Genomic DNA, 27,144 nt, shown 5'->3' with positions numbered 1-27,144 from the left:
CTATAAGTTAAATTTCAACATGTTTTTAAAATAACTATGAATTTCCTAGATACAGAATCTTAGCCTACTGTAAGATCTATGAGTCTGCAAACCAAAAGAAGAGAATTATAGCTATTTGATATTTGTGAACATAAAGATCTTAAGTAAAGTCCTGAGGATGATGTTGTTTGAGGAAGAAACGATACAGCATGGACCGAAAATTGTTGAGGTTGAGGATGATCATATTTAAGGGCTCATCAATTAAAAGAGGCCAGCCAAGAAGATTGAGTAGAAATAAAAATACAGAGAAAAACTGATGAAGGTGTGGTACTTTCAAAGGAAGTTTCAATCAGGTAGTTGGATGATGGAAACAGTAGTGAAGTAGAAGATGCCAAAGCTGATGATGGTGATGATTCTGTTTATAATGGTGTGCATGTTTATGAAACTGAAGAATTAATAACCAGAACTTCCATTTATTCTCAGCTCAGCCCCTGAAGAATGACAGCCCAATATCCCCTCCATCCTCACATCGTGCTCCTGCCCAACCTCACGCAGCTCAGCCCCACGCTCTACCTCACTGGCTTTCCCGGATTGGAAACCGTCGAGCACTGGATCTTCGTCTTCTTCTTCCTGATGTACCTCGTGGCCATCTCGGGCAACTGCTTCATCCTGATAATTGTTAAGACCAACCCTCGCTTGCACACACCCATGTACTATCTACTCTCCTTCCTGGCCTTCACTGACCTGGGCCTGTCAGTGTCCACCTTGCCCACTACTATGGGCATCTTTTGGTTCAAGTCCCATGGCATCTACTTTGGAGCCTGCCAAGTCCAGATGTTCTGCATCCACTCCTTTTCCTTCATGGAGTCCTCAGTGCTCCTTGTCATGTCCTTTGATCGGTTTGTGGCCATCTGTTATCCCCTGAGGTACTCAGTCATCATCACTGGCCAGCGAGTACTCAGGGCAGCCTTGGTTGTCATCCTGCGGGGACCTATAGCCACTGTACCCATTGTTTTTCTCCTGAAGACTTTCCCTTACTGTGGGTCTAGAGTCCTCTCCCACTCTTTCTGTCTGCACCAGGAGGTGATACACTTGGCCTGCACAGACACCACCTTCAACAACCTGTACGGGCTGATACTGGTGATGTTCACTGTGGTGCTGGACCTGGTGCTCATTGCACTGTCCTACGGGGTCATCCTGCACACAGTGGCAAGGCTGGCCTCCAAAGAGGAGCGGCTCCGAGCCTTCCAAACATGCACCTCACACCTCTGTGCTGTGCTGGTATTCTTTGTGCCCATGGTGGGACTGTCCCTGATACATCGCTTTGGGAAGCATGCCCCACTTGCTGTCCACCTTCTGATGGCCAATGTCTACCTCTTTGTGCCTCCCATGCTTAATCCAATCATATACAGTATTAAAACCAAGGAGATCCGCCATGACATCAGCAAGCTCCTGGGTCTTAGAAAGGCCAATGCTGAGTCATGAGCCTAAAAATTCCACTGGGTGCCCTGAAGAAGGTCCCAAATCAGACCAAAGATCTACAGCATTTAGTACCAATTATGTTTCCCAAGATTTTTACTCACTTCCCTAAATAAAGTATGGATGAATTTCTCTCTTGAATTATGAGTTAGCAATGTTGACTTTCTCTTGCTTAAATTATAATGGTCTTCTATGTATATATAAGACCTAGATGTTTTGGCAACATCAAAAAATGCCCCAAGGAAGACCCTCTTGAGCCTTGGGCAAAAACTAAAACTAAAGGAAACTGAAGAAAAACTTAAAAGGAGCAATAAATTAAAAAGCAACCAGAACAGAAACTAGCAAAGCACAGATACATGTCAGTTGTGTGAATACACTTGAGTAACATACTTCCTTCCATGGTTCCTTGGGACTGTTTCCCTCTTCTCTCCCTGGGCAACATATTACCCTTCAGTTCCTATTCTGGATAAGCATATCCTTCACCCTCTGGAATAATACTGGAAGAATCAGAACTCCTGCACTCTTTCCTAATGGCTCATTCAGGTTGAACTCCTCTAAATGTTTCTCATGATGTGCTCCCTCTGGCTTTGTTTATCTAATAGACACCCTGGATCCCACCCCTGACTCTTCTCATCTCTGATTTTATCTTTCCTATGGATTTGCTGACAGTAACTGAAGACAGTCTTTGCTTCTGGGCATTCTAGTTGTGAGATCTTGTTTAATGACCTGAAATGCAATAAAGCTCCAATGAAGGAAATTATCTAAGTCATAATTCCACTGTTCAAGAGGTTGTGAAGCTAAAATTGGCAGAGAAGATTGCCCCTACTATGACTAAACAAAATTCATGTTGGAGTCAGTGCTGAAGTGGCTTTCTCATGGACACTTATCAAGACAGTTTCTCTCTAAAACTAGAGCAGATTTTCCATCTATCTTCTCCTTCAGAAGGAGAAGATAGCATTTCCAGTTGTAACATTTGTTTCATAGTAATAGACTGTTCTGTGTCTTAGTTCAGTTTCTTTCTTGGTCCTTCACACTAGATTCCTAAATTAAGCTCTTTAGAAGGATTATTCATGCCTTGTTTATCAGTAAATCTCCATAAATGCAACAATTGTCTCAGATACTCAAGGAATAATTATTTAAATGCATTCCTCAATATATTAATATACGCATAAAGTGAGATTCAGGGCTTCCCTGGTGGCTCAGGTGGTAAAGAATCTTCCTGCAATGTGGAAGACTCGGGTTCGATCCCTGGGTTGGGAAGATCCCCTGGAGAAGGGAAAGGCTACCCACTCCAGTATTCTCGGCTGGAGAATTCCACGGACAGAGGAGCCTGATGGGGGGTCCATGGGGTTGCAATGAGTCAGACACAACTGAGTGACTAACACACTCAGAGAGAGATTCAAAGCTAAGAGAGAGAACGTCTCTTATTTTCCAAGGAAATTTTCTGTCTTCACATCCAGAAATCCTAAGGAAACTCTTTCATGGTATCCATACAAGAGGTTCCCCATCTTTTTCCTAGTTGTGCTCTATTTGGGCTCATGGTCCTTGAAGCCCCCTCTGCCACAGATCAAAATTACAATGAACAGGAAGTCCTCCCAAGAGTTGCTCTTCACAGGTTTGGAGCATGAAACACCTTGTAAAAATGTGATTTACTACTCCTCCTGCCTGACCTAGCATCCAACAGGAAACTTGTTGACTCAGTTTAATCAAACTCAGCAGTTCTCTCTTTCTTACCATGAACTTAGGAATTTAAATGTTCCCAGGCTCTGAACAGCCATATCCCTGCCTCTACACAAGGCAACTTTCCTTGCCTCTATGTTGTAGCCTCCCCCTCTCTCTTTCCTTAGCTGATACACTCTGAGAGAATTTCTTAAAGTGGTATACAAATGGTTGATATTTGATTCTGATTCAAATTTTGTGTGTGTTTGTTTGTTTGTTTTTCTGTATGTCTGACCAAAATAAGAGGAGACATGCTGGTAGCAGATAGTGTTGGTGGTGATTTAAAATAGAAACTAGTCTATATATTTAGAATATGTGTAAGGAAATGCAACCCACTCCACTACTCTTGCCTAGAAAATTCCATGGATGAAGGAGCCTGGCGGGCTATAGTCCATGGGATCGCAAAGGGTCGGACATGACTGAGCGATTTCACGATTTCACATGAAGATGTAGAGAATAGGGGTGAAAGTAACCTCTTTGTACAGTCCTGGAGTCATCACAGCCCTGTGCCAACTCATGTTCTTGCTCAGACAACAAAGAGTGACCTGAGTGCCATAAAATAAACAAATAACCCTGGTAGGGTTAGACACATTAGACACCACTGTAACCTACTGTACTTCCCAATGTTCCCAATTCATATTATGGTCCTGGTTATTTTAGTTTCTGGTTGTCCAGGATCTAGGCATCCTTTGGCTTCCATATTTCTTGAATCTTGATGGAAGACAACACTTTTTCCAGATATGGTATCCGATAAATAGTTTTTCTAATAATAAACTTAAAGTATTTCCCTTGTAGCTCAGGTAAAGAATCTGCCTGCAATGCAGGACACCCAGGTTTTATCCCTAGTTCTGAAAGATCCCCTGGAGAAGGAAATGGCAACCCACTCCAGTATTCTTGCCTGGGAAATCCCACGGACAGAGGAGCCTGGTGGGCTATAGTCCACGGTGTCACAAAGAGCTGGACATAACTGAGTGACTAAACAACAAACTAAAAAGTTGAAAAATAGACAAAAATATAAGATATTTCAGAATAAATTTAACAAAAGATGAACAAGTTTTCTGTAACTATGTCATTGAAACAAAATATACAGGCATAAGTAAGTAGAGAGAAATATTTTCTTAATGATTAAGAAGATTAATTATTTTATTTAATGTGTCAGTTTATTCAAAATTAACCTGCAAATCAATCTACTTCTAAGAGAAATTCCAACTGATCATCCTGTAGAACTTGATAGGTGATCCTGAAATTCATAAGACAGTGAAAATAGCCAAAGATAACCACAACAATTTAAAAATAAACTGTGAATGAGAGCAACCCCTAACAGACTCAGAGAGTTTTTGCAAAGCTATACCATGTTGTAGTGTAGTGCTCGTGTGGAATTAAATACATAAACAGAATAAGAAATGAATCACCAATCTAGCTTCGATCAGGAATCAGGATGCTTGGGGCTGGTGCACTGGGATGACCCAGAGAGATGGTATGGGGAGGGAGGTGGGAGGGAGGATCAGGATTGGGAACATGTGTACACCCATAGCAGATTCATATTGATGTATAGCAAAACAAAAACAATATTGTAAAGTAAAAAAATAATAATAATAAAATAAAATATGAAAAAAAGAAAATAATAAAAAGGCACAGACTCATAATAATATTTAAAAGAAGTAACATTGAAATAGTTGAAAAAGATTGGCTTATTCAAGAAATAGTGCTAACCTAATTGGTTATCCATATGGAAAATAAAGATCTTCCCTTGTGGCTCAGCTGGTAAAGAATCTGCCTGCAATGTGGAAGACTTGGGTTCGATCCCTGGGTTGGGAAGATCCTCTGGAGAAGGGAAAGGCTAGCCACTCTAGTATTCTGGCCTGGAGTCCATGGAGTCATAAAGAGTCAAAAACGGCTGAGCGACTTTCACTTTTATTTTTTAATGGAAAATAAAATTTTATCATTATTGTTGAGTACAAAAAAAACAAAACAAAATAAAACACATTCAATTAAAGACATGAATGTTGAAAAGAAAACCTGAACATGTTTAAAGGAAATACAGAAGAATGAAGAGACACATGGACAAATAGGTAGATAGATAGACAGACAGATAAATAGGTAGTTATACTACTGTAAGACAGAAGATACCAAAAAAACAGAGACAATGATAGCCACAGACTAAAAGATGACATTTATAATATATATCTATGAGTAACTGTGATTTAATATCCAGAACTTCTAGAGTGTCCGTTAAGTTAGTAAAAATTAAAAAAAAAAGAGAAAATCCAAATGAGATTGAACATGTGACAACAGAGATATGAAAACCTTTTTATCTTCACTATAAAATTTGAAAACAAAATAAACAACAGAGATACCATATTTTACCAATAAAAATAGCAAAAATGGTAAAAGCCTGATAATACCAAATATTGGTGCAGTTGTGAAATAGTGATTCATAATTTATGGTCAGTGTAGATTAGTGTAATCTATGCAGATCTATTTGAGAATATCTATTAGAGATGAAAGATGCACCTGCTTTATGATACAGCTACTGACTTTTATCTAAATGTTCTTACCTCTTGTGCAAGGAAATATGTACAAGAATGTTACTGCTGCTCCATTTTTAAACAATGAAAATAACCTAACTGTCCATCAATAAAAGAAAAAGCAGGTGAAAGTAAATAGACTAATAAATTAATATATACTAATATACACTATTAAAACCAATGAACTTTAGCAAAATGATAAACATGAATAAATCATAATGCAAATACATATTTACATTATAACTTTTATAGAGTATTTTAAGTATGCAATGCCATGTCTCTGATGTGTTTGTGTGTGTATATGTGCATTAAGGTATTAAAAACCATGTTGAAAATGATAAATAGGAACTCTGGACAGCTCCTCTTGGGGAAAAAGGGAAGCAAACTGAAGTGAAAAATGTTACATGAATGGTGTCAATTCTGTCTGGAAAAAAATCTGAGGCAAATAGGCAAAATGTTAAAACATTAACATTTAGTCAAGTGATCATTATATCATCCTCTTTATTTTACAACTGAAGCCCTTTCTTCTGGAAAAAATAAAAGTTCAAAGTGAAATTAAAAAAAAAAAACAGATTCTAAAACTGGATATGAAAGCATTTGTGTTTGTGTGCTATCTTGCGTGTCAGGTGGTGAGGGTGGGAAGGAATGTTTGAATCTCAGAGCCCAGAGACAGGTTCCACTCAACTTTATTTGAAACTCACAGGGTAGAACACAATTTTGAATAGCAACTCTGAGATTCAGAATGCTCTTTACCATATTGAGTGGAAATTTACTGTATAAATCCTATGGTATAATGAAGTATAAATAAAATAGGATTCAGATTGAGATGAGAGTTGGAGTACCATTTCTGCCACTTACTAGCAAATAGGCCACTAACATCTAAATTTCCTTATTTTCAAAATAAGGAAATCCATATAGATAATAACATATTTGAAAAGGTTTACCTTACTGGAATTTAAAATGCAAATATATTAACATCTTGTCAATAATCAAATATTGAAAAAATAGTTAATAATCAAGATCTGTGCTGACCAGTATGTCGTGAAAGAGGGATTTTCATACACTGATGTGAAAGCATAATCTGATTTGTTTTCTGTAGAAAGCAAAATACATCAAAAGACTTAAAAATATTCATACACTGTGTCTCAGAAATACCACACTTGGAATTCTATTTTAATCAAGTAATTGTAAATGGAAAATAAAGGTTTTAGGATGCAAGCTCTTTATGGACAAATATTTGTTATCCTGTTTTGTCACAGAGTTAACTTCAATATCTACCTTAAGGCTCAATAAATATTGTTGAAATAACAGATATATTAATATTACAAGTTAGTTGTATTATTATTCATAATAATAAAAAACTATAAGCATTCCAGATATCTAGGAAGATTATATAGATTTTAGCATTTTCATTTGATAAATTATTGTTGCTTTTAAAAATAATATTTAAATACTTAGAAAACCATTTTCAACACTAATATTAAGTGAAAAAATTAAAAATATCTATTTAAAAACACCTGCTGGATAAAAGCTTTAAAATATACCCATAGAAAAACATATTATACATAACTTATTGTTGTGCATTTCTCCATCTTTGCATTACTCAAGTTTTCCAAAGAACACATTCAGTTTTGTAACTTAAAGAGGGTTTTCTGCAGCAGATGTCTGGAGCTAAAGCCTAGAGACTGAATCCTATAAATTTAGGGCTCTCCAGCCTCAGGTGAGCCCATGGAAGGAGCAAAGAATGAAGGCAAGGGAGAGGAGAGTCATGACAGCTCCTGCCCATGGGCTTCCAGCCCTGGGGACTCTTTTGTTTGTCCTCAGCTTCTCCCAGGTGGAGCCCTGGTGTTCCACATGCACAGAAGTTGAGGAGGATAAATTCTTCCATGAGAGACCCAGCCTGATGCCCCTCAGTGACACTGGTGCCATCCTGCCTACCCTCATCCTTTTTCAGTACTGATGACCTGGCTTCTCTTTTTAAAAGTTAGCAGCTGCTGGTGAGTCTCCACTGCTGTTCTGTGCCAGGGTCTCAGGGGTGGGTAATAGGGGGTCATGGGAGAAGAAAGGGAGAAACTACAAGGAGAAGGGAATGTAGAGATTTCCAAGAAAGCAATGATCCTGAAAGGAGGTAGTCTGAGTTCTGGCTCTTCTCCAAACACTTAAAAGACTTTAGACAGGTATATTCTCTATCTTGGACCTTGCTTAATTTTTCAAATGCAAAATGAAGTCTTGGAATCAAGCCTCTCACAGCTCTTTCACTTCTGATATTCAGTGTGTTTGGACAGACCCAGAGCCAGAGAGGGGATCAGGACTTGTTCCCCCTAGAGAAGTGGGGGTGACCATCTGCACTATCATATTACTTGGATTGGAGAGAGGGCTGCCTCTCTCCTCCTGACCATGGTCTTCATGGCCAGGCCAGTTCCTTCCTGGCTCCTGTCTGCAATCAACCTCCAAATGCCTTCAGGATGTCACAAGCCCTTTAGTCTCCACAGACTCCTCTCTGGTGAGCTGGCTGGTACATATAGCCTTCCCTTTTCCTCTTATCCATCAAATTGCCATTTATTTAACAATACACCTATTAAGTGCATTTTATGTCCCAAATCAGTTAAAGCAGAGATAGTCCTGCCTCAGCCTTTGTGAATTGGTAGAGACACCCCCTGTGACTGACTTCCCCAGCACTTGGGATCCACCCTCTCTCTTTCATAGTCCTCTGCTACCCCAGTCATAAGAGGTATGTTGACAGGAGTTTGACAACTGTGGGAAGGTTCTTCCTCATTCAAAGGTGAGATGTCTGATCTACGTCCTTGTGATTAGGCATGACTCCATCTGTATCTTCTCCTACACATAAGGAGCAACAGTCTCCACCACTAATTTATTTTTTAAAATAGAATATATGGAGTTGAAACATGAATATTTAGAACATACAGATGAGATGGAGATCTAATTGCTCACTTCATAGTGAATATCACTGTTTTCATGAATTTCCTCTTTAGGTCTCTCCTACATCTCTTTTGTTGTGAATATTTAAAACGGATTACTGTGAGCCATGACTATGTAATGACAAATGGACTCTGTGGGTGTCATAACATAGAGAACAATCTTTCATTTCTAGGGGAAACTCATTGGAACTTCCTTTCCAGGAAGAATAATCCCAGCCCCATCATGGTCTGTGTATAAAATTTTCATTTCCCCCAGATCTTCAAACTTATTTTAAAGTCTATGAAAACAAGACCCAACCCCAAACTCTAGACACAGCTAATCAGGACATGAGGTAAGCAGTCGCTTAGTTTTTCACATAAAAACAAAGTGGTGTCCCCTTGTGTTAGACACTGCAGTGGGCCCCAATGGTCTGGTTGAAATTTTTTTTTAAGTGGGTAAAAATAAGGTTATAAAAAGACACACATATATAGGGACTGTATTCTATGCTATGCTATACTAAGTTGCTTCATTTGTGTCCGACTCTTTGCAACCCCATATTCTGTAGCCTGCCAAGTTCCTCTGTCCATGGGTTTTCCCAGGTTAAAATACTGGAGTGGGTTGCCAATTCCTTCTCCAGGGGATATTCCCATTCCAGGGCTGCGTCTGCATTGAACCTGCGTCTGCATTGACAGGCAGATTCTTCACCAATGAACCACCTGAAAAGCCCTTATAAACTAATAATATATATATATATAATGTATAAGATGTATATCTACGCATTTACAACTTTAATGGTGCTATAGCAAAGGAACTATGTGCATACAGACAGGGATTTGCTTAAAGCCTACATGTGAAAGTGAAGACATTTGTCAGAGAAATGATATCTGTACTGTCTTAAAGGATCAGCAAATATTCACTGGTCACAAAAACAAGGTGCTTTCTGTTAGGAAAGTAAAATATAAAGCAATAGCAACATGGGCTTGTCAACTGTGGGAGATAAAAGATAAATTTGGAAAGATGCCAAAGAAAGAAAGGACTGGGCAATGATGGAATATTATTAACACATCCTATTAAGACTGCTCACTTTGAAATTAGATAATGTAGTGATTAAGAACACACTTAAAAGCACTGACTGGTTCCACTTTGAACTTATAAAACTCAAATATTCTTTTGTCACTGCCTGGAATCCTACTATATTGAGAGAAAATACACCTATTTTCTCTCTTCTTATTTTTTTTCCTCTTTATCTTATGAAGATATGAATATACTTTTCCTCCCTAAGAACTGCTTTACTGATACTGTGCAGCTGTCCACTCAAGGGTTCCTGTGGAAAATAACTGAGAACTGTGATTGTTCAGGATCAGAAGCAGACATGCTCACAGCAGAGGGAAGTAGCAATATTGACAAGGTCATAGTCCTTCTGGAGTAGGCAGGGATGATTTTATTCCCAAGTATTCTTGCCTGGAAAAATCCCATGGACAGAGGAGCTTGGCGGGCTCCAGTCTATGGGGTCACAAGAGTCAGACACGACTTAGTGACTACACCACCATCACCACTCTGAAACTGTTCTCAAGGTCAGCTGTAACTTCCACCTTGCTCAGTCCCTTAGTCAGTTCTCAGTCCTTATGACCCTGACCCCTTGGCAACATCATATATAATTAATCCCTCTTAAAACGGATATAAGATCACATTCTTCTGATTTTATTCTGACTAGCATTTTCCCCACAGTCTCTTTCAGTGCAGTCTTTTCTTCTCCAACTCTAAATATCAGATGTGTACAGTCAATACTGGAAACTTCTCCCTACACAAAAATTTTAGATTTCTGTATCCTGCCCATATACTAATACCTCTCAAACATGTATCTCTTCTTCAACTTATTTCTGAAGTCCACATTTCTATTACCCACATTTCTCATTTCTATTAATGAGTCAGTGAAAATGAATAGATGAAAACCCTGTTGGGGGATGTGACTATAATTAAAATTTTCAGCATGCTTTTGAAATAACAGTGAAACACCTAGATGCAGATGCTCAGTCTACTGCTGGACATATAAAATAAGAGGAGAATTATAGTTTCGTATTTGACATTCATCAGCTTAAGTATGGTAAATAATTATGGAAATGATGATGTATGAGAAGGAATAATAGAGTAAGGCCAGAAAATTTCCAAGGATAAAAGCAGCTATATTTCAGCATTGTACTCATTGGAAAAGACTCTGATGCTGGGAGGAATTGGGGGCAGGAGGAAAAGGGGACGGCAGAGGATGAGATGGCTGGATGGCATCACAGACTCGATGGACATGAGTTTGAGTGAACTCCAGGAGTTGGTGATGGACAGGGAGGCCTGGAGTGTTGCAATTCATGGGGTCGCAAAGAGTCAGACGCAACTGAGCGACTGAAATGAACTGAACTGAAATAAAGAGAAGTCAGGAAAGAAGACTAAGAAATATAAATGTAGAGGAAATCTGCTATATTCAAAGAAAGTTTTAAGCAGATAGTTTGGTATTATAAGTGATAACAGTGAAGTAGAGGATATCAAAGCTGATGATGGTCATTATCTGTTTATGATGGTGTGTTTGTGAAACTGAAGAATTAATAACCAGAACTTCCATTTATTCTCAGCTCAGCCCCTGAAGAATGACAGCCCAATATCCCCTCCATCCTCACATCGTGCTCCTGCCCAACCTCACGCAGCTCAGCCCCACGCTCTACCTCACTGCCTTTCCCGGATTGGAAACCGCCGAGCACTGGATCTTCGTCTTCTTCTTCCTGATGTACCTCGTGGCCATCTCGGGCAACTGCTTCATCCTGATAATTGTTAAGACCAACCCTCGCTTGCACACACCCATGTACTATCTACTCTCCTTCCTGGCCTTCACTGACCTGGGCCTGTCAGTGTCCACCTTGCCCACTACTATGGGCATCTTTTGGTTCAAGTCCCATGGCATCTACTTTGGAGCCTGCCAAGTCCAGATGTCCTGCATCCACTCCTTTTCCTTCATGGAGTCCTCAGTGCTCCTTGTCATGTCCTTTGATCGGTTTGTGGCCATCTGTTATCCCCTGAGGTACTCAGTCATCATCACTGGCCAAAGAGTGGTCAGGGTAGGCCTCATTGTCATTTTGCGGGGCCCCGTGGCCCTCATTCCCATTGTTCTCCTCCTGAAGACTTTCCCTTACTGTGGGTCTAGAGTCCTCTCCCACTCTTTCTGTCTGCACCAGGAGGTGATACACTTGGCCTGCACAGACACCACCCTCAACAACCTGTACGGGCTGTCATTGGTGGTCTTTACTGTGATGCTGGATCTGGTGCTCATTGCACTGTCCTACGGGGTCATCCTGCACACAGTGGCAAGACTGGCCTCCAAAGAAGAGCAGCTCCGAGCCTTCCAAACGTGCACCTCACACCTCTGTGCTGTGCTGGTATTCTTTGTGCCCATGATGGGGCTGTCCTTGGTTCACCGCTTTGGGAAGAATGCTCCACCTGCTGTCCACCTTCTGATGGCCAATGTCTACCTCTTTGTGCCTCCCATGCTTAATCCAATCATATACAGTATTAAGACCAAGGAGATTCGCCGTGTCATCAGCAAGCTCCTAGGTTAAAAATTCCACTGAGTGCCCAGAAGAAAGTCCCAAATCAGGCCAAAGATTGAAAGTATTTAGTACCTGTTATTACCAAAATCACTGCAGATGGTGATTGCAGCCATGAAATTAAAAGACGCTTACTCCTTGGAAGAAAAGTTATGACCAACCTAGATAGTATATTCAAAAGCAGAGACATTACTTTGCCAACTAAGGTCCATCTAGTCAAGGCTATGGTTTTTCCTGTGGTCATGTATGGAAGTGAGCGTTGGACTGTGAAGAAGGCTGAGTGCTGAAGAACTGATGCTTTTGAACTGTGGTGTTGGAGAAGACTCTTGAGAGTCCCTTGGACTGCAAGGAGATCCAACCAATCCATTCTGAAAGAGATCAGCCCTGGGATTTCTTTGGAAGGGATGATGCTAAAGCTGAAACTCCAGTACTTTGGCCACCTCATGAGACGAGTTGACTCATTGGAAAAGACTCTGATACTGGGAGGGATTGGGGCAGGAGGAGAAGGGGACGACAGAGGATGAGATGGCTGGATGGCATCACCAACTCGATGGATGTGAGTCTGAGTGAACTACAGGAGTTGGTGATGGACAGGGAGGCCTGGCGTGCTGCAATTCATGGGGTCACAAAGAGTCAGAAACGACTGAGTGACTGAACTGAAATGAACTGAACTGAACTGATTACACCCTTTGTTTTCCCAGGCTTTTTTCCACTGCCCTAAATAAAATATGGGTGAATTTCTTTCTTGAGTTATGAGTTGGTGATGCTGACCTTCTCTTGCTTGAATTATAATGCCTTCTTCTCTATATAAGACTTAGATATTTCGGTAGCAGCAAAAACTGCCCAGAGGAAGGTTGCTATCAAAGTGTAAAAACTAAAATGAAACTAAGCAAATACTGAAGAAGAGTAATCAACAAATAAGCACATAGAACAGAACTTATGAGAGAACAGGTAAGTGTCAGTTGTTTAAATTCACTTCACAAAATGTACCTTCTTCCTTGGCTCCTTGGGAGTGCCTCCTTTCTTGGCTGGCCAATCCTTCTCTTAAATTTCTGTCCTACATAACCCATATCCTTTGGACTCTTGAGTCACATTGGAAGAATCAGAACTCCTGCACTCTTTTCTAATTTAACTTCTCCAAATGTTTCTGATGATGTACTTTCTTCTAGCCTTATTCATCTAGTAGACACCCTGGACCCCACCCCTGGCTCTTATCATTTCTGATTTTATCTTTCATATGGATTTACTGACATTGACTGAAGTCAATGTTTGCTTCTGGGTATTCTAATCATGAGATCTCCACAATGACCTGAAATGCAACAAAGCTCTAATAAAGGAAATTACCACAAATACATCTAAAGTCATGCTCCTGTTGCTTATGATATTGTGAACCTAAAAATGGCAGCGATTTCCCCTACTGTTGACTAAACAAAATTCACGTTGGAGTCTCAGCATTGAGGTTGCTTCCTCATGGACATTTTTCAGGGCAGATCTTCTGCACAAACAGATTCCACTCTGAACTTCAATTGAAATCTACACTGTAGGCCACACTATTGAAGAGCAGCTCTAAGACTCAGAATGTTCTTCTCCAGATTGAGTGGAACTTTACTGTCTATGGATCCCATTAGTAGAATGAGGTCTAAAGAATAGAATTCAGATTTAGAGTTGGAGTTCAATTTCTGTCAGTTACTAGCAAATAGGCCACTAACGCTGAAGTTTTCTTACTTTTGAACTTAGGAAATATGTATACAAAATAACATTTTAAAATTTCTACTTTGCTGAAATTTAAAATGCAAATTAACATATTTACATCATGCTAATAAGTAAGTATTGAAGAAAACAGTTAATAATGAAGGTCTGTGCAGACAAATATATGGTAAAAGAAGGATTTTCATACACTGGTGTGAAAACATAATATGATTTGGCTTCCCTGGTGGCTCAGACAATAAATAATCTTCCTGCAATATGGGATACCTGGGTTCAATCCCTGGATTGGGAAGATCCCCTGGAGAAGGGAATGACTACCCACTCCAGTATTCTGACCTGGAGAATTCCATGGACAGAGGAGCCTGCAGGCTACAGTCCATGGTGTAGCAAAGAGTGGGACATGACAGTGACTTTCACTTTCCATAGGAAAAAAAATGCATTAAAAGATTTTTTAAAATATTCATACACCCTGTCTCAGAAATACCACTCCTTGAATCTATCTTAATAAAACAACTAAAAATGGAAAAATAAAGATATTACAGTGTCAGCTCCTTGGAAACAAATATTTCTTTTTCTTTTCTTTAGAAACCATGAGCTCTGAGTTTTTTGAGAAGATTAAGTTTAGAGAGAAGCAAGATACCATTTCTCCTGATCGCATGGACATGCAGAGAGGTTCACATCATGGCAATAAAGAGATAGAGAGGAGAGCAGATTGCATGAGGAAACTCTATGGGCATCTTTACTTCACTCTGAAAATTTAGAGATCACTTCTTCCATAGGTAAAGCTTGAAGTGGTAAAGTCAAACGAAGGCAATTTGGGAGTAACGATATTTCTGAGAAACTGAGCATTCTGTTAAGGTTGAGCTATGTAGAATTTTGTAAGGGTGGTTAAAAAAATAAACTGGCTTTCACTAGCTGGTTTAGAATAAGAATACAGAAAACCCTTGCTGAGATTTGATGTCATCAAAGTAAAAGATTACATGGGAATAAGAGAAAGATGGGAAAAAACAGGAAAAGGACAGGCTGTCTGTGAGGGCAGGGGTTTACTGCAAGGTCATTGAATTCCAGGGAGAGCAGAGGCCAGACCAGCCAGCAGGGCATTATTCTCCTATGACAGCATAACAGCTCATGCTTCCTGGCCTAGTAAACTTGAACCCATGGCCACCTTTCACAGAACAAAGAGGACTCTTGAGAATGACGATGTGCCCACCTTGCCAAGCTCCAATCTGAGTTTCTACGTTCCTGTTGACGGGCTTCCCAGGCCTGGAGTGGGCTCACCCCTGGAACTCCCTGCCCATTTGTGTGCGTTACCTTGTGGCCCTCCTGGGCAATGCCACCATCTTGGATCGGGTACGACCCTTGCCTCCACCAGCCCATGTACTACTTCCTGGCCATCCTGGCTGTGACAGATTTGGGCCTGTGCTCGTCCTCAGTGCTGGGTGCGCTGTGGTTAGAGACCCAGATGGTGGGCCTGGTTCCGTGTGTTGTGCAGCAGCGCTTCCTACACTCCTCCTTCATGGAATCTGCCGTGCTCTTCTCTATGGTTCTGGACAGCCTGGAGGCCATCCGTTTCTCACTGCACTACACATCTGTGCTCACAGGGCCTCGTGTGGCATTGGTCGGGGTCCTGCTGGGCCTGCAGAGCGCTGCCGTCACAGCCGCACCTTCATTGCATCTCTTGAAATTTGACTACTGTCACCATGGGGCACTGTCCTATGCTTACTGCATTCAGCAGGACGTGATCCACCTGACCTGCTCAGATACACATTTCAACAGACTCTATGGACTGTGCATCATCATGCTGGCCATGGGCTCTGATGTTCTTTTCATCCTGCTCTCGTATACAATCATTCTCTGTACTGTGCTGGCCATGGCCTCTGCTGGGGAGAGGCTCAAGGCCTTCAATGCTTGTGTCTCCCACCTCCTGGCCGTGCTCTGCTTCTACGTGCCTATGCTAGATCTGTCCATCGTACACAGGTTTGGGAGCCACACTTCACCCCTGGTGCACATCGTTATGGGCAGTGTCTCTGTGTTCTTCCCACCCTTGATGAACCCTGTTATTTACAGCATCAAGACCCAGCAGATCCACAGAGCCATCCTCAAGGTGCTCTACCTAGGGAAGATACAGTGAGACAGAAGAAATCGACCAGGGCAATTTAAAATGAGATATGCAGTAAAGCTTCTTTCTAGAGTCTTCCTATCACAAAACAATTTCTGTTCGTTTAGTTTGATCTGTTGACTGTACATCATTAATTCACTCTAATGTTAAGATAACATGTATCTTTATTGCTACTTGTATGTACTTATATTGCTACTTGTATATATAGTTACAAATATAGAGTAAAACATTTTCTTACATAAAAATGATTGTCTTTTACATAAATGTCTGCAAGTTTAAAGTGACTTCTTTTTCTCCTTTTTTATAAACTGCATGAGATATTAACACTTTATTTTTTATAATTTTATTTATTTATTTTTGGCTGTGCTGGGTCTTCATTGCTGTTCAGGGTTTTCTCTAGTTGCAGTGAGCAAGGGCTACTCTCTAGTTGTGGAGCACAGATTTCTCATTGTGGTGACTTTTCTTGTTGTGGAGCATGGGCTCTAATAGTTGCAGCTCCTGAGTTCTAGAGTACAAGCTCTGTAGTTGGGTTCACCAGCTTAATAGCTCCATGGCACATGTGATCTTCCCTGATTAGGGAGTGAACCTGTGTCTCTTGCATTGGCAGATAGATTCTCTACCACTGAGCCACCAGAGAAGCCCTTAGAGTGATTTTTTTTTTAATCTTCTATTGATTTATTAGAATATTAATTCTATAATAATGGCATTAATGATAAATTACTATGATGATGTGGAAAGTTGAATCATCATTTCACATTCCTTGGATTAACTAATGGATATACCACAATTCCTCATAATGTAATAGTTCTATTTTATCCTTTCATCAAAGTAACCTTGTTGTAGATTTAAATGAAGCACCGAAATCAGATTGATTATATTCTCTGCAGCAAAAGATGGAGAAGCTCTATGCAGTCAAGAAAAACAAGACCAGGAGCTGACTGTGGCTCAGATCATGAACTCCTTATTATCAAATTCAGATTTAAATTGAAGAAAGTAGGGAAAACTGCTAGACCATTCAGGTATGACCTCAATCAAATCCCTTATGATCATACAGTGGAAGTGAGAAATAGATTTAAGGGCCTCGATCTGATAGATAGAGTGCCTGATGAACTATGGAATGAGGTTCGTGACATTGTACAGGAGACAGGGATCAAGACCATTCCCATGGAAAAGAAATGCAAAAAAGCAAAATGGCTGTCTGGGGAAGCCTTACAAATAGCTGTGAAAAGAAGAGAGGTGAAAAGCAAAGGAGAAAAGGAAAGATATAAGCGTCTGAATGCAGAGTTCCAAACAATAGCAAGAAGAGATAAGAAAGCCTTCTTCAGTGATCAATGCAAATAAATAGAGGAAAAGAACAGAATGGGAAAGACTAGATATCTCTTCAAGAAGATTAGAGATACCAAGGGAACATTTCATGCAAAGATGGGCTCGATAAAGGACAGAAATGGTATGGACCTAACAGAAGCAGAAGATATTAAGAAGAGGTGGCAAGAATACATGGAAGAACTGTACAAAAGGGATCTTCATGACCCGGCTAATCACGATGGTGTGATCACTCATCTAGAGCCAGACATCTTGGAATGTGAAGTCAAGTGGGCCTTAGAAAGCATCACTACAAACAAAGCTGGTGAAGGTGATGGAATTCCAGTTGAGCTATTTCAAATCCTGAAAGATAATGCTGTGAAAGTGCTGCACTCAATATGCCAGCAAATTTGGAAAACACAGCATTGGCCACAGGACTGGAAAAGGTCAGTTTTCATTCCAATCCCAAAGAAAGGCAATGCCAAAGAATGCTCAAACTACCATGCAATCGCACTCATCTCACACGCTAGTAAAGTAATGCTCAAAATTCTCCAAGCCAGGCTTCAGCACTACGTAAACCGTGAACTCCCTGATGTTCAAGCTGGTTTTAGAAAAGGCAGAGGAACCAGAGATCAAATTGCCAACATCCGCTGGATCATGGAAAAAGCAAGAAAGTTCCAGAAAAACATTTATTTCTGCTTTATTGACTATGCCAAAGCCTTTGACTCTGTGGATCACAATAAACTGTGGAAAATTCTGAGAGAGATGGGAATACCAGACCACCTGACCTGCCTCTTGAGAAATCTGTATGCAGGCCAGGAAGCAACAGTTAGAACTGGACATGGAACAACAGACTGGTACCAAATAGGAAAAGGAGTACGTCAAGGCTGTATATTGTCACCCTGCTTATTTAACTTCTATGCAGAGTACATCATGAGAAACGCTGGACTGGAAGAAACACAAGGTGGAATCTAGATTGCTGGGAGAAATCTCAATAACCTCAGATATGCAGATGACACCACCCTTATGGCAGAAAGTGAAGAGGAGCTAAAAAGCCTCTTGATGAAAGTAAAAGAGGAGAGTGAAAAAGTTGGCTTAAAGCTCAACATTCAGAAAACGAAGATCATGGAATCCGGTCCCATCACTCCATGCGAAATAGATGGAGAAACAGTGGAAACAGTGTCAGACTTTATTTTTTTGGGCTCCAAAATCACTGCAGATGGTGACTGCAGCCATGAAATTAAAATACACTTTCCCCTTTGGAAGAAAAGTTATGACCAACCTAGATAGCATATTCAAAAGCAGAGACATTACTTTGCCAACTAAGGTCCGTCTAATCAAGGCTATGGTTTTCCCAGTAGTCATGTATGGATGTGAGAGTTGGACTGTGAAGAAGGCTGAGCACCGAAGAATTGATGCTTTTGAACTGTGGTGTTGGAGAAGACTCTTGAGAGTCCCTTGGACTACAGGGAGATCCAACCAGTCCATTCTGAAGGAGATCAACCCTGGGATTTCTTTGGAAGGAATGATGCTAAAGCTGAAACTCCAATACTTTGGCCACCTCATGCGAAGAGTTGACTTATTGGAAAAGACCCTGATGCTGGGAGGGATTGGGGGCAGGAGGAGAAGGAGACGACAGAGGATGAGATGGCTGGATGGCATCACTGACTCAATGGACGTGAGTCTGAGTGAACTCCAAGAGTTGGTGATGGACAAGGAGGCCTGGAGTGCTGCGATTCATGGGGTCGCAAAGAGTTAGACACGACTGAGAGACTGAACTGAACTGAACTGAACTTCCAACACTGCTTTTTTATCCTCATTATTCATATTTGAATGATTCATATTTGGACAGTTGAGTTTCAAGCTTGGAATTATAACTTTGTGAGTCATCAGCATATAGCTGGTATTGAAATTCATAAAAGTGGAAATGACCTTTAGGGAAAGTAAGTATAGGCAGCTGCAATAGTTTTCAACAGAATACTAATAGAACATAATATTTATTATGTTATTTAATAGAACCATAATATTTATGGTTTTGTTAGAATACAATCAAGCAAAGGAGACCAGAGGGAAGATTAATGAGACAAGAGGAACAATATAAGAATATGGGGTCACAAAATCCATAAGAGGAAAGTATTTTAAAAATGGAGAAAAGGATTATTGTTTTCTGATTCCACATGTATGGAGCTTGATTACATCACTCCATCCTAAAAAGTAAGATGCAAAGCAGACTGAAAAATATCAATAACTCTTCTTGGATCCATAAGACAGGGGAAGACACAGAGTAAAATGCTGTTCCCAAGAATGAAGAGATGGACAGATAAATAAGTCATGGCTTACCAGAGCAGAGATCCTCAAGCAGAAGCAAGTGCAGCCACCAGTGTCTGGACAAGAAAAATTGATCTGTAATTGAATATTGCTGAAGGCTCAGTGGGGACAACAGAATCAAAAATCTCCCAAATGATTAAGTCTTAGGAGAGATTTGCCCCCACTAGCTCTGTTTGAGTCCACAATAAATATCTGAGAAAAATTATCTCAGGCTTTTTCATCAGAAGAAGAGGAAAAGGAACCATGCTGTGATATGTTAGAACACTATTTATTCTTTAATAAAGCCTGTCCTCAAGAGAAACTAGTTAACCAAACCTGCTAAGGTATATTATCAATGTCTAACTAACTGGGGAAGGGACATAACAAACTTCACAGCTGGCTCAACCCATCCTGTCCCACCTAAGGGGAGAGAAAGAAAAAAAAAAAACAGAAGCACTTGTGAGGTTCACAGTCCAGAGGCACAGACCCACTAAAAGGCTGAGACCTAATCATAATGCTATAGAATGCTTTTCCCACCTTCACACCTCATCACCACATTACTAGTGGCTCAATTATGACAGTTCTTTTACCCGGTACATCATGAACAGTTATCAAGAAAAAAAGTTCAAGTCATACCAAAAGGCAAAAATCCCACAATTTTAAAAGACAGAACCAGAATCAGAATCAGATTTGACAAGAATGCTGAAAGTCTTGAATGGGAAATTTAAATGAGCTATGAATAATATGCCAAGGACTCTAAAGAATAAAGTGGACAGCATGTAAGAATAGGTGAGAAAAGTACAATAAAATAACTGTTTTGAAATGTGTTTGCTCTATCTCTTAGTTTTTCATCTATGAAGTATTTATCCTTCTTGATTCTCATTTATAAAAGTATGTTCTAGCTCTTGTTTGGCAGATTGTAATGTTTATGCAGAGTAGGAGGGTGGATGTATGATAGGATTCTAAGCTCTAGCTGGACCATAATAGGTGCTCCACATACATAAGCTGCTATCAAACAGAGACATTTAATCTATTTTATTTTTGGGAAAGAAGAATGGAACTCTCCTTAGGGTGTAAGTTGAGATAGCTATTGAGGAGGCATAGGAAAGCTTACCTCTAAACATTTTTTGGGAAACCTGAATGCTGCACAAGGTTTGGCCAAGACTTCCCCATCCCAACATAGCTGCTTAGTCATTCTCTCTATCCCTGGGGAACAAGGGATTATAGATGCCACAAAATATATAAAGGCACACTGAGAAGTACGATGGTTGCTATACCTAAATGAATCAAGGTTGATTATGAAGGGAAATCAAGGGTATATCTCCTTGCAACTATGCTGGGGTGGGAATCCTACCAAAGGAAACCCAAGGCATGAGCCTTAGAATACAACACGGCCTAGGACACTGCCATGAGATGAGTGTCTTATAAATCTAGATTTTCTATAATTTGGTGATAATTCAGAACACAGGAGAAAGTGAGCAGCTGAAAATGAGAAAATCATCCCAATAACTCTGGCTATAAATCCTTGCATAATCTGGATATGGGGGATTCTACCTCAGGCGAGGCTAAGTGAGGTGGTCATCTAAGAAGAATGCCATCAGGACCAGACCTCAGACTAGCAAAGTCAGCGCCTGATCCAAGAAAAAAAATTTCAATTGCAGTCCCTAGGGGCAAAGGTCAGAGAAAGAGGAGAATTAATGCAAGCCAAGGGTTAATTTTAGAGAGAACTGGGAATGATTTCTTTGGCAATGGGATTCGGCTGGTGATGAAAAAGAACAACCAAATAACATTTTGAGTACCTACTACTTTTAAACATTTAATTGAACTTAATTGTGTTTAATTAAGTTTTCAAAAACTAAAATACTAATATTGTGTTCTTTGAAACAAGCACAATCATTCACATTATTAAGGGGGAGGAAATAAGTGCAGAGACCATTCATACATTCTCAATGAAAAAGTAAAATTTTAAAAAATATTTATTTATTTATTTGGCTGCATAGGGTCTTAGTTGCAACATATGGGATCATTCATTGTGGTATGCGAACTCTTAGTTGCCTCATGTGGGATCTCGTTCCCTGACCAGGAATTGAACCTGGGCCCCCTGCACTGGGGGTGTGAAATCTTAGCCACTGGACCACTAGGGAAGTCCCATGAAAAAGTAACATTAAAGAGAGAAAACAGACAGTGAAATCAGGTGCTTTGACTTCAAGTTCTGTGGTTAATTCAGGAAATGTCAACTCCAGGTGCAAAATAACTTGGGCTCTGAAATAGACATCACAGTGAATGCATTCTCAGAGTCCAAACAACAGGTAAAATTCAGCCAGGAGAAACATAAAAGCCTAGATTATAACCAAAGTGAGAAAAATTGAGATTGAGGGGATCAAAATTACAGATGATACTATGACAGAGGTATGCCCTGGAGTTGCTAACCTAAGGAACAAACCTCCAGATTTGAATGAAAGGTACAAATTCAAAGGCCCGTCAGATCAGACTTTGCCAGTGGGATATATATGATCAGTAAGGTTTAGGCTAGGGACAATAATCATAGTATTTTAGAAGGTTCTTCAAGAAATCATATATTATTACATAAAGACATATCTAGAGAAATGCAACACATACATTCTCATCCATAGATGTGAATGTCTCACATCTGATGATAAAATATCTATGTGGAAAGATATTAGAGCTTATACAGCCATGAAAACTTGCAAATAAAATTCCACACATGATTATGGATATACCTGTATTCTTATGCATGTATAGAGATTTGTTCATATGTTCATCTACATAAATTTATATATGTGCCTATGGACATTAAAACATGTTTACACAGACAGGTATATACACATATGCATGACCCTACATACATCATCTCATTCTATATTTTCTCAGAATTTGACTTTGTTTTTGAATTTGTTCCCTCTGGGACTCTTCTCTCTTGGCCTACCTCTCTCTTACAGGTCCAGTGAGAGGAAGCATATTTTTCTGAGGCTGGTTTGTCTGAATATCCCAGGGGACAGACTAACAAAAATGGAGGAAGGAGAGGGCTAGTTCTGGAGTCACAGTAAATAAGAAGGCCAGCCTACTCCTGCCTCTAGCTAGCAACCTAGAGACCAGGCCTGAGACCAACCCCATTGAAAGTCTGAGACCAAACCACACTGGGTCTTCATAGATGAGTGAATTGTGCCTGGAAGTCCAGTCAATAGGAGCAAGAGGATGAGACATTTGTCCAAGTAAGCTCAACCTGGGGCTTTTGTTCTGACATGCAGTTCATTTCTAGTATACATTTTATTTTCTCTTTCCTCATGTCATGAAAGACCCTACCTTGGAGGACATAGACTTTTTGGTGTTTTTTAGTTTTTGTTTTTAACTTTTTATTTTGTATTGGAGTACAGCTGACAAGCAATGCTGTAATAGTTTGAGGCAAACAGCAAAGGGACTCAGCCATACATATACATGTATCCATTCTCCCCTAAACTCTCCTTTTATTCAGGCTGCCACATAACACTGAGCAGAGTTCCCTGTGCTATATAGTAGGACATTGTTGGTTATCCTTTTTAAATGTAGCAGTGTGTACATGTCCATTTCAAACTGCCTAACTATCCCTGCCCTCCCACCCTTCCCCCTCTGATAAACATAAGACACAGACTTTTGTCCAGAAAGTCAGTGTGACTGAGAAACATTTGGAGTCTGTGTTATTTATTTCCTCTCTGTTAATTCAGGAAACCTGGGACAAGGAAGCCTCCATTTTGTCCTCAAATCCATCTCTTTTAAATAGTCATGCAACTCTTTTTAAATCTATATTCCTTTCTTATGCCTATTTATCCTCCTCTTTTTCACCTTCCACACCCAATAAATAGGCCTTGTCCCCTCTAACCCTTGTAGGCAGCTGCATGACCTTTAAGGCATGGTCACTCTTAAACCCAACTCCATGGATGACCAGCGCTTCACCAGTTCATTTCTTTCTCTGGCTGACTGGCTTTATCTTCATCCCCTTCTTAGTCATTATCTCTATTTTCCTTGTATGGCTTTTCTTCTGTGTTTTTTTTTTCTTCTTTTCTTTCTGCTCTCCTAACTTTAAGTTTTGCAACAGTGATTTACCAAGTCAATTTAAATACCAATTTCTCACTCTCTCAAGTTGTAAATTGGGCGTGATTTGGTCGTTTTGAGCATTTAGATGATTAAAAAAAAGATGACATACATGAAGCTAACATACGGCTGCTTCCTTTTACTTGGCAGGTGACAGTACTGATGGTTCTAAGTAATGACTCTTTTTTCATGAAAACATTTTTCTACTTCTTTGTTATTAATGCACAGAGGAGCTATGGGAAGCAGCAGACTTTTTTAATATGTGTGAGATGAAGTGTCCCTGATGAATCAGGAAACAGGGTTAAATGATTTCTTAGAGACACTCCAGATACTCGTACTGTATCTTGGGGTAAAGATATAAAGTTGGTGTCATCAACCAGAAAAATTAAAGCAATTAAGAAATGGCTTCATTGCAAAAGAAAAACTGAATATTACTCATAAAAGAGGGAGGATAAAAGCCTACACAAAAACTAATTTTATAAAACTTAAGTGCCTGATTGGTATTGATATTATTATTGTCATTATTAATATTTCACCAACAATAGTAACATTTATTGAAAGTGCATCATACACTAGTGATCCACTTACATTGACTTATTTAAGCCTTAAAACAAGCCTATGGAGCTATATATTATAATTATCTCCATTTTGCAGCTCAAAGAATAACCTGCTAGAAACTATTAATAGAAATCAAAGGTTTAAAATCATGTTTGCAGATTCAACTGTAGCTCACCTTTCAATACCTGCAGCTTCTTTATCCCCAGTATATTTTCCCTTGTATCATGCAGTTTTTTGTTTCCTGTGGGGAATCAGATCTGTTTTCTTGACCTGAGAAGAGAGACATTTTATTCCTCTCATATTTTTTTCTAACACAGAGATTTTGATTGACCTTCTATCCTGAGGTGTTGATGTTTGTTTCCTCATAGATATGTCTCCTTGTTAGGCAGAGGTTGTTTTCCTCTGTCCTGAACAGATATCTTTCTCTTGGATAACTTAAACAGATAGAGATAGCCTTCCCAGGAAGGGTTTCAGAAGACAGCACACTATTAAGTTGGGCCATTATGGATAAAAATGTTTGTCATTATTCCTGTTTCAGAAACATGGTGTATTAGAAGACATCTAGCTCTTGTATTTCCAAATAAAAGCAAATATTGTATCAAAAAAAGGAAAAGAAACATGGTATAAAGGGAACATATTCCCGGACTTTTGTTTGCTGAACTCGTATACACAGCAAACATCGATTAACCATGCGCCAATGTGTAGACTGACAACAGGAGAAGAATTTTCCAATGAATAGAATATTTTCCCCACTAATAAGAATTCTAAGCGGTGAAAACGTCTTTCTATCAACTTTTATAACACTGTCATTTTTCTATACTCTCCCGATGATGTATAAGAAGCAGAGTAATCACAGGAGTTTCCGACCTTTTTGGCACCAGGGACAAGTTTTGTAGAAGACTATTTTTCCACAGACTGGAGAGGGGATGATTTGGGGATGATTCAAGAACATTACCTTTATTGTATACTTTATTTCTATTATTATGACATTAGCTTCACCTCAGATGATTAGACATTAGGTCCTGGAGATTGAGGACCCCTGAGAGCTTGTGAAATGAACATAGAGATTTGAGCCCCTTTCAAGGATGTTGAGTTGGGTAAAGGTAGATAATTCTCCAATGGAGGGCAGTTTCTGATGCTACTTGGAAGGGCAGGCATGGACATTTAGAATCTCTAGTATAGATTCTATATTAATGCCGAAGTAATTTTTTTCTTAACTCCTATTCCCATCAGTCACTTAAAATCCAACATACTCTAACCAGGATCTATAGAATATCTGATAGATTACAGCTTTCTTTATGTAAGTTTCTTTCTATTGGTACCTTCTTTAAACTATACAATATCATCTCTTCATAGAGACATGAGAAACATCCAATTTCTACCAAATATTCACAGTGACATCACTAAGGGGTTAATTTTAATTTTGAATTATAAAATATTCTACCAGATTTCCTTATTCTGGAGTTATATCTACTTGCAAAGATGACTCCACATTTTTATTTAGTATGGAAGACCAAATGGAGCTGGTCATGATAGGAGAAGTGGCATAGGTTTGCAGATAGTACTAGGCAGGTAATTCTCCGATCCTTCTCAGCCTTTCATAACCTTTCTGTGTCTCACCCCAGGCTACATCCTTGGCATCTTCCTAGGTCAAGCTCCCCAGACTCCAGACATAGGAAAATGTTCAACAGTAGTCAATTCACCCCAAAATATTTTCTGCTGACTGGTCTCCCTGGCCTGGAGACCCTATACCCTTGGTTTGTCTTTCCATTCTGTACCATGTATCTTGTGGCTCTTGTGGGCAATAGTCTGATTCTGACAGTGATCAAGAAAAATACGTCTCTCCACCAGCCAATGTATCTATTCCTAGCTATGCTAGCCTTCGCAGAGCTTGGTGTCTCTGCTTCTACCCTGCCCATTGTGCTGGGCATCTTCCTTTTTGGTGCCAGTGAGATCTGCTTTGAAGCCTGCCTTTTCCACATGTTCTCCATACATTCATTTTCCATCATGGAGTCAGGAGTTCTGCTGGCCATGTCTGTGGACCGCTTTGTGGCCATCTACAACCCTCTTCGGTACACCGCCATCCTCACCCTGCCCCGTATTGCTGGTTCTGCTGCTGTTCTCGGACTGAAGAGTGTGATGCTCATGTTTCCATTGCCTTTGCTCCTGAAACATCTGCCCTTCTGTGGCCACAATGTCCTCTCCCACTCCTATTGTCTTCACTCAGACCTAATCCAGCTGCCTTGTGGGAACACTCGCCCCAGCAGCATTCTGGGGCTCTGCATTGTGACTTCTACCTTTGGACTGGACTCATTGCTCATTGTCATCTCTTACATGCTGATCCTGCACACAGTGCTGGGCATTTCCTCAGGGGAGGGACGACGGAAGGCCCTTGGCACGTGTGTCTCACATATCTGTGCAGTCCTCGTGTACTACGTGCCCATGATCAGTGTGGCCCTGGTGCACCGCTTTGTGAAGCAGGCTGCCCCTGCTGTCCGTCTGTTCCTGGTCAACGTCTATCTCCTGGTGCCTCCTGTGCTCAATCCCATCATCTACAGTGTTAAAACCAAGCAGATTCGCCAGGGGCTAATCCGACTCTTTCTTCAAAGAAAATAAGAATGGAGTTGGGGCGATGAGAGGATTACCCTCAAAGCATTCAGTGTCATCATCCAAGGGGTCCAGGGAGGGAGGGAGTACTCATCACCTTCAAAGTTGGAAAGCATAAAAAACCTGCATGTTGATGAATATGTATTAGAGAGACTGTTCATTGTCCTGTACTCCATGCTGTCATCTAAAATAGTACTGTTTAGTGTTTTGTCAACTATTTATATGTCAACTTAAAAGGCACCTA

At 40.1% G+C, this 27,144-nt stretch overlaps 4 protein-coding genes across 4 annotated transcripts; all 4 read left to right on the top strand.

Annotated features, from left to right (window-relative positions):
- Window positions 1-477: 477 nt before the first annotated feature.
- On the top strand, window positions 478-1,464 carry LOC128060882 (olfactory receptor 51M1-like). The gene has a single exon (XM_052653241.1). The coding sequence runs from the start codon at window positions 478-480 to the stop codon at window positions 1,462-1,464; it is 987 nt and encodes a 328-aa protein (XP_052509201.1).
- Window positions 1,465-11,260: 9,796 nt separating this feature from the next.
- On the top strand, window positions 11,261-12,223 carry LOC128060883 (olfactory receptor 51M1-like). The gene has a single exon (XM_052653242.1). The coding sequence runs from the start codon at window positions 11,261-11,263 to the stop codon at window positions 12,221-12,223; it is 963 nt and encodes a 320-aa protein (XP_052509202.1).
- Window positions 12,224-14,508: 2,285 nt separating this feature from the next.
- Window positions 14,509-16,049, top strand: LOC128059871 (olfactory receptor 51L1-like). The gene is given in 3 exon segments (XM_052652144.1): window positions 14,509-14,590; window positions 15,150-15,270; window positions 15,272-16,049. Coding segments are annotated over 3 exon segments (981 nt in total).
- A 9,924-nt stretch (window positions 16,050-25,973) lies between these two features.
- LOC128060939 (olfactory receptor 51I1-like) lies at window positions 25,974-26,909 on the top strand. Its single transcript, XM_052653303.1, has one exon. The coding sequence runs from the start codon at window positions 25,974-25,976 to the stop codon at window positions 26,907-26,909; it is 936 nt and encodes a 311-aa protein (XP_052509263.1).
- The last annotated feature ends 235 nt before the right edge of the window (window positions 26,910-27,144 follow it).

The sequence above is a fragment of the Budorcas taxicolor genome, chromosome 15 (genome assembly GCF_023091745.1).
Source record: "Budorcas taxicolor isolate Tak-1 chromosome 15, Takin1.1, whole genome shotgun sequence".
Classification (NCBI taxonomy): Eukaryota; Metazoa; Chordata; class Mammalia; order Artiodactyla; family Bovidae; genus Budorcas; species Budorcas taxicolor.
Note: the sequence above shows the minus strand (reverse complement) of the source record. Positions and strands in the feature narration are given on the sequence as shown.